Source organism: Drosophila navojoa, chromosome 2 (assembly GCF_054131105.1).
Source record: "Drosophila navojoa isolate 15081-1374.11 chromosome 2, UAZ_NAV_1.0, whole genome shotgun sequence".
In the NCBI taxonomy this organism is placed as follows: domain Eukaryota; kingdom Metazoa; phylum Arthropoda; class Insecta; order Diptera; family Drosophilidae; genus Drosophila; species Drosophila navojoa.
The window spans coordinates 33,183,799-33,196,478 of record NC_142890.1 but is presented as its reverse complement, the minus strand read 5'-3'; the positions used below and the strand labels follow the sequence as shown (position 1 = coordinate 33,196,478).

The window sequence follows — 12,680 nt, the reverse complement described above, 5'->3', positions numbered from 1 at the left end:
GTGGAAATGCGCCGAAATCATCCTGATCCGAAAACCTGGGAAACCTGGAGCTAATCTCGCCTCATATCGCCCGATAAGTTTAATGGCGGTACTCTCCAAAGTAGTTGAGAGACTACTTTTGCGAAGAGTTCGCCCAATACTGGAAGAGGTCGGTCTGTTCCCCCATCACCAGTTTGGCTTCAGGGAATGTCACGGAACACCAGAGCAATGCCACAGGATCGTTGAGAAAATACTGGAAGCATACGAGGAAAAGAAGTACTGCGCTGCGGTGTTTCTGGTCGTCAAACAGGCTTTCGACAGAGTCTGGCACGCAGGACTGCTCTTTAAACTCAAGGCAGCTCTCCCCGCACCCTACTATATGCTCCTTAAATCTTTTGTTGTCGGCAGAAGTTTTTACGTAAAATGTGGTGACGAAAAATCTTACATCAGAGAGGTTAAAGCCGGGTCCCCCAGGGAAGCGTATTGGGCCCAGTGCTTTACACGCTTTACACCGCTGACATGCCCATCGTCCCGGACGCCAGACTGCTAACCTCCACCTACGCTGATGACACAGCCATTCTAGGCCAGCTGCAACGGCAGCTCGACCTAGTCAACATATGGTTGGCTAGGTGGAATATAATGGTCAATGCCGAAAAATCCACTTACGCAACATTCACATTAAGAAGAGGAAACTGCCCCCCGTCCAGCTAGACGGCTTCAGCAAAGTACCTCGGCCTTATTCTCGACAGACGACTCACATGGAAGCCCCACCTGCTATCAAAAAGAAAGCAGCTGGACGACAGGCTGAAAAAACACCTCTGGCTACTAGGCAAAAAGTCGAAGCTAAAAATAAGACTAAAGCTTCTCATATACAAGGTCATTATAAAACCCCGATGGACATATGGAATCTCGATCTGGGGCACCACTAACGCCACCAATCGTGATCTCATTCAACGCTTCCAAAGCAAAGCCCTGAGACTGATCTCTGACGCCAACATCTACACCACTAATGTGGAACTACACGAAGTGCTTGGCGTCCCTTTTGTAAAGGACGAAGTGGGCAAACTGTCAACCAACTACCTGTCACGTCTGGACAGGCACACCAACCCTCTAGCGATCAACCTACTAGACAATAGCGCCAAAACCAGAAGACTGAGAAGACACCATCCGCTAGACCTCCCGCAAATTGCGGATCAGTAAATCATAGTTCCCCGTTCCCCACACACATACGTGTTGTAATACCGCTACTTTTAGCCCCCGCCATTGTTCACTTTTTGTAACCCCCCTTTAGAGCTTGCCAAACAACTTACTGATTGTCCAAAAGGACAGATTGTAAATAAACTAATAGAGAAAAAAAAAAACTTTGTCACCGTAATTACATAAAAGAACCACACATATGTAAGTGCATGTAATATGATCAACCATTTAAAATATATGTACATACATATGTACGTAATGATTTATAAAGAAAGTACATCCTCAAGAAAAATTATTACAATTAGTATATACATATGCATACATACATATATACATACACATATGGTCAAATGAATAGGTGTGAAATTTTTTTTGTTTTTAAATGGTGATAACGTCTATTCTTTTTTTAAATTATTTGAAAAATTTAGCTGGAACTTAAAAATAGACATCTTAGAATAATAAAAACAAAAAATTTTAAAATTACGTTGACATCATTTTGGCATACAAAATACTCAAAATCAGCATCTAAGCAAGACTTAACAGACGGTGAAGTCTTAACGCGACCAATGTGCTCAAGTTCTGAAGAGCAAGCAATAAGCGAAAGAAATTTTAAATTCACTCAGTCCGTCAGCTGAAATTGAGTTTTCTGCGGCGCTTAGATTGCTACAAGTATAGCTTTGGCCAATGCGCGCCTTCGCCTAGCATTTATTACTTTTCCTCATTAGAACCCCAATCAATGAGCTTGCATATTTGTAAACTATAAATAGACAAAACTAAATATATAAGCACTTTAATGCATTTATTCTGACAATTAATTTAACAGCATTCGACAAATTTATTCTTCGAATTTCGGCGCTGCACTCTTCGTCTTAGAATAATCTCTTATGGGAGAGTAAAACTGAAAGTAGTCAAAGCAAAAGAAAAAAAAATCATTGAAGTATTAAATCTAGTAAATAAACTGATATATGAATGCTGATTGAATTTAGTACCTTGTATTGCTTATCCTTATATTCTTGCCATGGTTCTGGATTGGATGAGCGATTCCATGTAACATCCGGATTCCTTGTAGCTAAGCGAGTCATATAATAAACGGCTCCAATCGCTCCAGCAGCCACGCAAACGTATAGCGGAATCAACTACATAATAATAGAAAATGAAAAAATTCCGTCCAACTTAACATGGTTATGTAATGTATGAAGAAAATGAAATAACTTACCGCTGGGTTCTTTTTAAGACTTTGTAATCCGAGCCCCTGCATGATATACGTGTACTAGTTAAAAATAAATATTTACAAAATGTGTATTAAATTAAACCAATTAGCTTACAAATTTTATTTTAACCAACTGTGCACAATATTAACTGTCGTACTGAGTGTTAGAGCTGGGCAACAATCGATGACACTGTTTGAGGTTTTTTTTACATCTCTGTAGAGGTGGAGAACAATCGATGTCACTATCGAAACTATTGAATTTGGGGCACAATCGAGCTATCAATATATCGATGGTAAAATAAAGCGATAGCTATAGATTTTTTGGTTTCCCATAAGTTAAATACATTTTGGCGCGTTCTTCAATTTGAGCGTAATAAGCTTAGTTATTACAAGGTCACTCTACAATTTACTGTGTTATAAGCATAAGCTTGATATATGCATGTGTTCTTTAGCAATGTCTCTTATTGAATGATATTTGGTTCTCTTAGCTAAAGGCGGCAGAGCAGCCGTTTTATACATACATATATGTGTAAGACGGGCAGAGAGTGTGAGTTATGCATGCACATACATATGTATATTAGCGGTTAGTATGGGAAACATGGTGAATCGGCTCTAAGCGATGATAGCAATGAGTGCATATCATATTACCACTAACCTGAGAGCTCTCTGGTTAGTGATATTACGTTTGCACTTGAAATGTGTGCGGGACTTGGCACGCTGTCGCTGAGTGACAAAGGCAATGTCCTATGCATATCCGGCTAGCAAAGTGTTGCCGCTCAATATTTATGTTGAGTAATCAGAACTCGTATGTGCATACACTACATCTCCCTCCTTTTGAAAAATAACGTAATTTATTTTTTTTATTTATTTATTATTATTTTTTGTTTTTTTTTTTTTTTTTTTTTTTTTTTTTTTTTATATATGATGTACTTAATAACGATATATATCAAAAATATTTATCTATATGTTATTCCCTATGTATGTTATTATGAAATAAAAAGTTTTAATCTATCTCTATGAACTATCTGTTTTTATACCCTGAACCCATTGAAAATGGGAAATCAGGGTATAATGGTTTTGTTGAAATGTATGTAACAGGCAGAAGGAGGCGTGGCAGACCCCACAAAGTATATATGTATATTCTTGATCAGGGCGACGAGCTGAGTCGATTTGGCCCTGTCCGTCTGTCTGTCTGTCCGTCCGTCCGTCCGTCCGTCTGTCCGTATGTATGAACGCGTCGATCTCAGAAGATATAAGAGCTAGAGACTTCAACTTTTTTTTAAAGTGTCCATATATATCGCGCGCATATCGAGTTTATCACTAAAAAACGATAACTCATTCCGATATTTTTTATCGATAAAAAACCTTATCGAATGTCAGTTAAAAAATTATATCTCCTACATCATTATAGCTAGAGTGTCCAAATTTTAAATATATATTAAGACGTATTTTATACAATTTCGGTTTTTGTCAAAATTTACCCCCCACCCCTAAATCCACCCCATCACCATAATCTTTGTAAAAGTCGTATATCAAATACTAGAGAGCTTCGGTATACACATACGTTTATACATCATGATTACGTTCTGAAAGTTTCATTAAGATCGTACGTCTAGAAATTAAATTATTCAACAAATAAATTCTCATAATATTGCCCACACTGCAGCGCAGCCCAAGCGCAGTCGCTGCTTACTGCGCAGTTGGCAGAGTGAGTTCTACTACGTGCGTGTTTATGTATGTGTGCCTAAAAGAAGTGTAGGTTCAGGGTATCTCCTAGTCGAGCAGTCTCGACTAGAGTTTTCTTACTTGTTTGTTTTTGTCAATAACTATTATAACATTATTCCTATCTCCCATTTCCGTTACTTTATACGGACCAGAATATTTATAATCTAATTTATGACCTGTTTCATTTCTTAGTAATACCACTGACCAAACAACATATAGACTAGACATGTAGAGCAACGTTTTTCCACGCCGCAACATCTGTCTAGCAGGGCCCGGCCAACTTCGTATTCGCTCGTCTTGGTATTGGCTGGCTCGGGTAATGAAAGATAGCACGACGAAATCAGTGCGCTCTGAGCACGCAAACGAAATGGTCATGTATGCGCTTTTCGTTTTTTGTCTTACTCTCCCTCTCTCTCTCTAACTCTCTCTCTCTCTCTGTGGGCTCTCAAATCATGAAGCTCAGCAACGCACAAAAATTGAAATTTCTGCTCGACGGTCCCAGATCTTTTCTTTTGAGTGAAGAATATACTGAAATCTTAAAATCGTTTGCGACATTCATGCAAACAAAATGTTAGCGTTTCGATATATATTTATGGGAAGGGTATGAATGCGTTGAGGCGCATAAAGAATATGATCTCGCGACAGGCATGCACACACACACTTGTAGTCCCTTGCTACATGTATGAGCATTTGTGACCTGCGTGCGTTAGTCTTGCTGCTGTGCAAATTGTAAAGCCCAAAATTTGCCGTTGGTCTGCCTTGTGAAGTGAGCACATGCATACATACATTTGTGTATATGTATGCTTGTATGGGATGGCAAGCTAATTGACTCTGGATTTAGTAGTTTATAAATTTTGTATGATTTGAATTGTAGGGTGACTATCAAAAGGGCCATTATGACTTAATTAGAAATTTTTGACAATAATAACAATAATTTTGACAATAATGAGTAATGCTTGAGAATAATATGACATGTTTATTTCATATATTGCAAAGCAGTTAATAAAGTTAGTAGTGTTTTACGATAATTTTTTCGGTTGAAAATGTGTATAAAATAATTTTAATTATATATAAATATTTTCGGATATAAACACATTTATAAACATGATTAGCAATAATAATATATAAAAGTCATTATGTATATATTTTTTATTTTTTATTTTAGTTTTATTTCTTAAAGCTATTGACAAAAACGAGAGTCAATTTAAATTAAAAAAAAAAAGTACAGGGTATAATATCAATAGTAACACCGACCCGATGGGGGTATTTTATTTGCCAGTCCGGCCAGCTATACCCACGTCTCACAGCCAAATATGGTCAGTGAAACTAATGATGCTATAAAAAGAAGTGTTAGTAGGAAAACTTAGAAAAAAAATATTAAATGTAACATAATAAATGTTTCTTAAAATAAAAAATAAAAACAAATATATTAAAAAAAAAAGAAAGAAAAAAATGTGATAAATAAGAATTAGTACAGAAAAAGAAAAAGTAAGGTTTTAAAAGAAATTGCAAGAAAAGTTAATAATAAAAAAAAATAAATAATTAGATAAGAAATAGTAAAAAGAAAAGAGTAAAGGAAGAACACAGAATAGAATGTAGGATAGAATTGAGAAATCAATACACAACATTGACAACGAAAATGTATACCAATGCTTATGCCTGGGCATTGTGAGTGATTTCCCTAAGATAAGCTAATAGCAAACTTTTTATTTTAGGAAGAGAGAGCTCTAAGGAAAAAACGTCATAATATTTATTAAAATTAACTAAGAACATGAAACGAACTGTGCAAAGAATAATCCCTAGTGCACACCGGTAAATGAAGCGGACGATAGTGTCTAGTTGTTCGGGACGGAACCGAAAAGTTTAGACGACCCAACGAAAAGGACGAATCAATATCACCACTAATCAGTTTATGCAGAAAAACAATTCCTAAAATTGTTCTGCGATTGGTTAGCGATGTAAGATCAATAAGCTGGAGCCTACTATGATAAGACGGTAATCGTAAATTATTGTCCCATCGAAGATCCCTTAAGGCAAAGAGAAGAAACTGTTTTTGGACCGATTCAATGCGATCCTGATGCAGTTTATGCTGCGGAGACCAAACAACAGAGCAATACTCTAAGATGGGACGCACAAGCGACGTAAATAAGCGCTTGGTGATAAAAGGATCTTTAAATTCCTTGGACCAACGTTTAATAAAGCCAAGCACACTTTTGGCTTCATTAATGATGGTAGAAATATGAAGATTAAAATTTAGTTTACAATCGAAAGAAGCACCAAGATCTTTGATTGTGTGGATGCGTCGTAAGGAAATATTGCTAATTTTATAATCAACAATTAGAGGAACGGTACGACTGAAGGTCATTGTCATACACTTTGAGCAATTTAAGTCAAGCTGGTTTGCCACACACCAAAGTTGAAATGCATTTAGGTCATCTTGAAGGTGATGATGTCCAGTTGCACTGGAGTATGATAGGCAAAGTTTTACATCGTCAGCATACATAAATATAGTAGAATACGAGATACAACTAGGAAGGTCATTTATAAAAAGGGAAAAGAGTAATGGACCCAAATGGCTACCCTGAGGTACACCAGACGAAACAAAGATAACTTTAGACATAGCTGTTCTGAGCAGGACTCTTTGGGTTCTACCAATTAAATAGGATGAAATCCAAGATACAAGTCTAGGCGAAAATCCTAAGCGTTCAAGCTTAAGAATTAGTATGTGATGATGTACTGAGTCAAATGCTTTACTGAAGTCAGTATAAATAACATCCGTTTGCATTTTTTTAGAAAAACTATCATTGACAAGCGAAGTGAATTCAAGTAAATTAGTGGACGTTGATCGATTTTGAACAAAACCATGTTGAGATGGTTGAATAATCGATTTGCAAAAATGCTGCAAGGCCGATGTTATAATTTTCTCAAATAACTTCGGAATGACAGATAATTTCGCAATGCCTCTATAGTTGGAAATATCAGATCTTCCACCTTTTTTGTATAAGGGAATGATGAAAGATTCTTTCCATATTGAAGGGAACACAGCAGTATCCAAGGACAAGTTAAACAATTTTAGTAATTGTGACTGAAGAGAAACACTGCACTCTTTAATCACACAACTAGGAATATTATCGGCACCGGGAGAGAAAGATGATTTCAACGTCCTAATGGCCGCAGCAAGAGAGGCTGCAGTAACTTTCGGAATATTTATAGACCCATATTCAGAAAGAGGATATGGATATGAGTTGTTGTAGAAATTAGCAGAAGAATAAGTTGATTGAAAAAAATCAGCAAATAGATCAGAGGAATCCTGGTCATTGCAAGTTTTTTCACCACCAAGGACAAATGAGGACGGCAAACCTGAAGATTTACGCTTCAAATTTACAAATGAATAAAATTGCCTGGGATCTCGAGCAAACTGGCAATTGAAAATTTGGACCAGTCAACACTTGAACCAGACTTTTTATAATTTTTAAAACATTTAGTTTTAATGTTTCTCAAGTTCAAAAGAGTCTTGGTAAACCAAGGTGGCTTATTTGAAACTGGCGAAATACGGCAGAGAGGGCACAAACATCCATAATAGAGTTTAAGGTAGAGTAAAAAAACGATGCTGCCAAATTAATATCATTCGACTCATATAAAGTAGACCAGTCTGTTGAATTAATTAATTTATTAAGCAAAACAAAATCGCATTTACGATAACAATGACATGGATATGAAGGCAAAGGAGTATAATTGGGATGATTATCGATAGCTAATAATACTTCTAAAGTGGGGTGATGTACATCCTCAGGTATACAGAATGAAGTCGTTCGCACCACATTTAAGAGCGAATCGTGATTAGTAAACACCAAATCAAGTGTGCGATTTAGGTGATTAGAAATAGAGTTAATCTGAAACAGAGACAGGTTAAACAATTCATCAAAAAGATAGTGATCAATTGTCGGAATAAAGTAATTCGTATTACAAGTTGCTGACCAAGAAGTGTTGGGAATGTTAAAATCCCCCAACACAAGAAGCAAGTCTCTATGATTCACATGTTCATAACTTCTTTAATACAATTAATATGTTGAGCATAAACTTGTAAATCAGAAGAGGGAGGGATATAAGAACATGTAATAAACAGTGAGCGCGATGAGAGAGTTAATTTAACCCCTAAAATCTTCGCATCATGAAGGGACGAAAAGGTAAACACATCAGAGAGGATACTGGCTTTAACCGCAATTAGCACTCCACCCCCTCTGCGCATTGAACGATCAAGTCTAAAAATAGTGAAATTATTTGAAAGTATTTCACTATTATAAATATTATTACTTAGCCACGTTTCAGTGAATGCAATAATATCATATTGCACACTAAAACTGTGTAAGAATAAACTTTTAAGTTTAGAATTCAAGCCGCGTACATTTTGATAAAGCAGAGACAGCTGAGAAGAAGATAGGAAAGAATTTAGTTTTTTGGTACAGTGTTAGATGACGATTGCACCGAAGGTAGATTTACAGCAGTAGGAGTAGATCTATTACGATTTTTAGGTCTAAATTCATGAACAACCACATGAGGTGGCCAGAAGTTTGGATCACATAAAGTTTTAAAATGTTCTATCGGCACATTTATTTTAAAAGAGGCAATTTCGCGCGGAGCTGCGAAGCTAAACTTCGATATAAAAACCTTAGCCGAAGTCTTGCTTGCTATAAAAGCAGATACTGCCTCACAGGTCGTATCTGATGAAAGCCTAGATAAGAAAACTTGCTTTCGAGGAGAGACGACTGATAAGGATATGCCGGGAGTGGCTCAATTATTAACACTCATGGCTTGAACAGCAATTGGAGAAGATTCCAATTTTTGAACAGATACCTGAGTATCAATAGCAGCCTCAACAGAAGAACCAATAGCTTCAGGAACAGGTGATATAGGATCAAGCGAGTTAGGAGCGGATGACAAAACTGAAGCGCAAGGTGAGGGAGGGGCAAGCGAGTTAGGTGACGGTGTTGGTACAGAGGGAGGTACCAACAACGATAAAGACTCCAAATGAGGTGGGGGACTCTCGAAATCAAACTGGGTTAGTATTTCTTCAGCAGCAGCCATATCACTGGATAACTGCCTAGAAATCTTTTTCAGTTTTAAAAACTGAGCCCTCACGCGCATATCGAGTTTATCACTAAAAAACGATAACTCATTCCGATATTTTTTAATCGACAAAAAACCTTATCGAAGATCACTTAAATAATTATATCTCCTACATCTTTCAAGCTAGAGTCTCCAAATTTAAAATGTATATGAAGATTCATTTTATACAATTTCGGTTTTTGTCAAATCCACCCCCTCACCCTCATCTTTGTAAAATTCGTATATCAAATACTAGAGACTTGTGCTTCGGTATACACATACATTTAAACATTATGATTACGTTCTAAAAGTTTCATTACGATCGTACGTCTAGAAATTAAATTATTCAACAAATAAGTTCTCATAATATCGCCAACACTTCAGCGCAACCCAAGCGCAATTGGCTGTATATGTATGTGTATGTATGTGAGTGCGCGTGTGTGCTAACTATTATTGAAATATCAGTTGCTTGTAGGGCTCAGGGAATCTCGTAGTCGAGCAGTCTCGACTAGAGCTTTCTTACTTGTTAAATATTAGAATGCGTCTTGGCATTCAACTGTTTATTCAAAGGGAACATTCTTTTTGCATAACCTTTATCTGTGCATTTATGACCAAGAAAAGTCACCTCATGCATAAAAAATGAACATTTTTCTGGATGTAGCTTTAGATTGTATTCCCTGCATTTATCTGTTAAGTTTTTAAGCATGTGTTTTTCGGAACAACCTTTAACTATTAAGTCATCCATGTAAAGGAATGCTTGTAAAGGTTCTAATCCAGAGAATGCAATAATCATCATTCTCTGAAATGAGTTAGGCGCTATTTTTAAACCGAAAGGTAATCGCTTGAAGCGATACGAGCCGTTGCTCGTGGAAAATGACGTTATATCTCTTGAACTTTTTTCGAGTTCAATTTGGTGGAATCCTGACATAAGGTCAAGACACGAAAAATATTTTGCTCGCCCTAGTTGATCTAAAATGTCATCAATTCTAGGGAGTGGAAATTTATCGGACAATAATTTTTTGTTTATTTGACGATAATCAATCACTAATCGCCATTTCTTTGAATCTGAAGTTGGAGATGATTTTTTGGGGATAAGTAATAATGGGCTATTATATTCAGATACAGAAGGTTCCACTATTCCATCGGTGATCAATTTTCCGACTTACTTCTGTATCTCGTTCACCTGACTGTGTGGGCCTCTATAATTTTTGACATAAACTGGTTCATCATCCTTTAATCTCAGTTTCTGTTTGTAGAAACTAGTGATTGGTTCTGTTTCCAATCCAAATATATTGCTGTATTTGGTGCATAAGCTTGAGAGCTGTGACTTAAATTGTGAGGGAAAGTTCTTTGATAGTTGAGATAATACAGACTTTTCTCTAGTTTCATTATTAGTTTTAAGTACTTCGTAGTTCGAAAGTGATTCATATGCCAAGTTATTTGTATTGACTACTTGATATCTAATTGTAGTGTTAAGTAGTCTTATGAATGCATTTTTTGTTGTTGCTATTTTACTAGCTATGTTTAATTTCCTGGTTTGGACACATACACTGTTTTCTTGGGAATTTAATTGAATTTTTCTAATAACTTGGGATCTTGCTGGCAGAAGTATTGAGTTGTTGCCAGAACTGTATGTTATTGGTACATAAATTGGATATTTAATGTTATCGGGTCTGATTATAAACCAATCTTCAGACGGCTTGAAGTCTAATTGACAGTTGTATTTCTTTATGAAGTCGATTCCTAATATGCCATCGCATGGAATACCGAAATGTAAATCCACGATATAAAAGTCGTGTTGGATTATATATGTATTTAGTTGTCTGTATCTCAATAGAGGTTAAACCTTTTGATTTTGTTACCTGCTGACTTATTCCTCTTATGTCTATTATATAGTTAACGTTTATGTCATGATAGACATCAGAATTTTCATTGACTATTGAAATGTCTGCACCTGTGTCTACTAGAAGAACCAGTTCTTTTCCTGTGGATACGTTAGCAAAAGTGATGTGTGGCCTCTATTTGAGTTACCACGTCCTCGATTATTTCCTCTGTATTCACCTCTTCCATTATTATTATAGTTGGTACCATTGTAGTTGTTGTGATTATTATTACGACCACGATAGTTACCTCTGAAATTTCCACGTCCGCGGTTTCCACCACGCTGAGGATAATTTCTATAATAAAGGACAGTATTTGGTTGTCCAGTTGTTTCCGTGCAACTGTTTACGAATTTGGATATGGCATCATTCATGGTGTTGAAGGTGCCAGCCTGCATAATAAGTTTTACCTTATCAGTTGCGCAATTCTTCGTCATTGCCTTAACTGCAAACTGTGTAGAATAACTTCTGGCTAACGCAAGGGGTAATAGTTCGTTATGTACGCACTTTCTAGAGCTTTTGTCATCTGATTCATCAGCTTAGCTGATAATACTTCTACAGTTTCGCCTTTGACATTGCTTCTTAGTCCGGAGATGACTTCTGATATAGTTGTCTCATTTCCAACTAGGTTTCTGGCGACACCTTTTAGCTTTGTTTTTTTATACCCTGAACCCATTGAAAATGGGAAATCAGGGTATAATGGTTTTGTTGAAATGTATGTAACAGGCAGAAGGAGGCGTGGCAGACCCCACAAAGTATATATGTATATTCTTGATCAGGGCGACGAGCTGAGTCGATTTGGCCCTGTCCGTCTGTCTGTCTGTCCGTCCGTCTGGCGGTATGTATGAACGCGTCGATCTCAGAAGATATAAAAGCTAGTCTTCAACTTTTTTTTTAAATGTCCGTATATATCGCGCGCATATCGAGTTTATCACTAAAAAACGATAACTCATTCCGATACTTTTTTATCGAACAAAAACCTTATCGAAGATCACTTAAATAATTATATCTCCTACATCTTTCGGTTTTTGTCAAAATTTACCCCCCACCCCTAAATCCACCCCATCACCATAATCTTTGTAAAAGTCGTATATCAAATACTAGAGACTTGTGCTTCGGTATACACATACATTTAAACATTATGATTACGTTCTGAAAGTTTCATTACGATCGTACGTCTAGAAATTAAATTATTCAACAAAAAAGTTCTCATAATATTGCCAATACTGCAGCGCAATCGCCTGTATATGTGCGCGTGTTTGTATGCGTGTGTGTGTGTGTGTGTGTGTGTGCGTGTGCATGTGTGTGCTAATTATTATTGAAATATCAGTTGCTTGTAGGGTTCAGGGGATCTCGTAGTCGAGCAGTCTCGACTAGAGCTTTCTTACTTGTTTTTATTTTTTTTTTTTGGTGTGCCAATAATTTTGTTCAACTAAATAGTTTTTTTTTTTGTTATTTAATTTTTTTTTAAACTACGTTGCATTTTTTTGCAATATTTTTGTTGTATAATATAATACATATCCTATTCTATTTAGGCATTTTTGCTTTTGTTAAAAAAAAAAAAAAAACGTTTAAAAATACCT

At 36.4% G+C, this 12,680-nt stretch overlaps 1 protein-coding gene and 1 long non-coding RNA gene across 4 annotated transcripts in view; one reads left to right on the top strand and one right to left on the bottom strand.

Annotated features, from left to right (window-relative positions):
* LOC149092497 (uncharacterized) overlaps positions 1-12,680 on the top strand; it is a 171,868-nt gene that overhangs the window by 15,847 nt on the left and 143,341 nt on the right. The window lies entirely within an intron of this gene.
* Positions 1,961-2,587, bottom strand: ND-MLRQ (NADH dehydrogenase (ubiquinone) MLRQ subunit). Of its 3 annotated transcripts, none has more exons than XM_089256470.1 (4): positions 2,502-2,587; positions 2,393-2,446; positions 2,166-2,312; positions 1,961-2,074 (listed from the first exon to the last, which is right to left on the bottom strand). In XM_089256470.1, the coding sequence occupies exons 2-4, from the start codon at positions 2,432-2,434 to the stop codon at positions 2,012-2,014; spliced, it is 252 nt and encodes an 83-aa protein (XP_089112596.1). In that variant the 5' UTR covers positions 2,435-2,446; positions 2,502-2,587; the 3' UTR covers positions 1,961-2,011. The 3 variants fall into 3 exon arrangements, with proteins under 3 accessions (XP_089112596.1, XP_089112597.1, XP_017966607.1); XM_089256471.1 differs by having other exon boundaries at positions 2,545-2,563; XM_018111118.3 differs by having other exon boundaries at positions 2,393-2,561.

Excerpts from the sequence above, each read along its gene's own strand:
- ND-MLRQ (XM_089256470.1), bottom strand. The coding sequence starts at position 2,434 with ATGCAGGGGCTCGGATTACAAAGTCTTAAAAAGAACCCAGCG. Across the intron at positions 2,313-2,392 it reads GTCTTAAAAAGAACCCAGCG|TTGATTCCGCTATACGTTTG; the intron begins GTAAGTTATTTC and ends ATTATTATGTAG. Across the intron at positions 2,075-2,165 it reads ATAAGGATAAGCAATACAAG|TTTTACTCTCCCATAAGAGA; the intron begins GTACTAAATTCA and ends GACTACTTTCAG.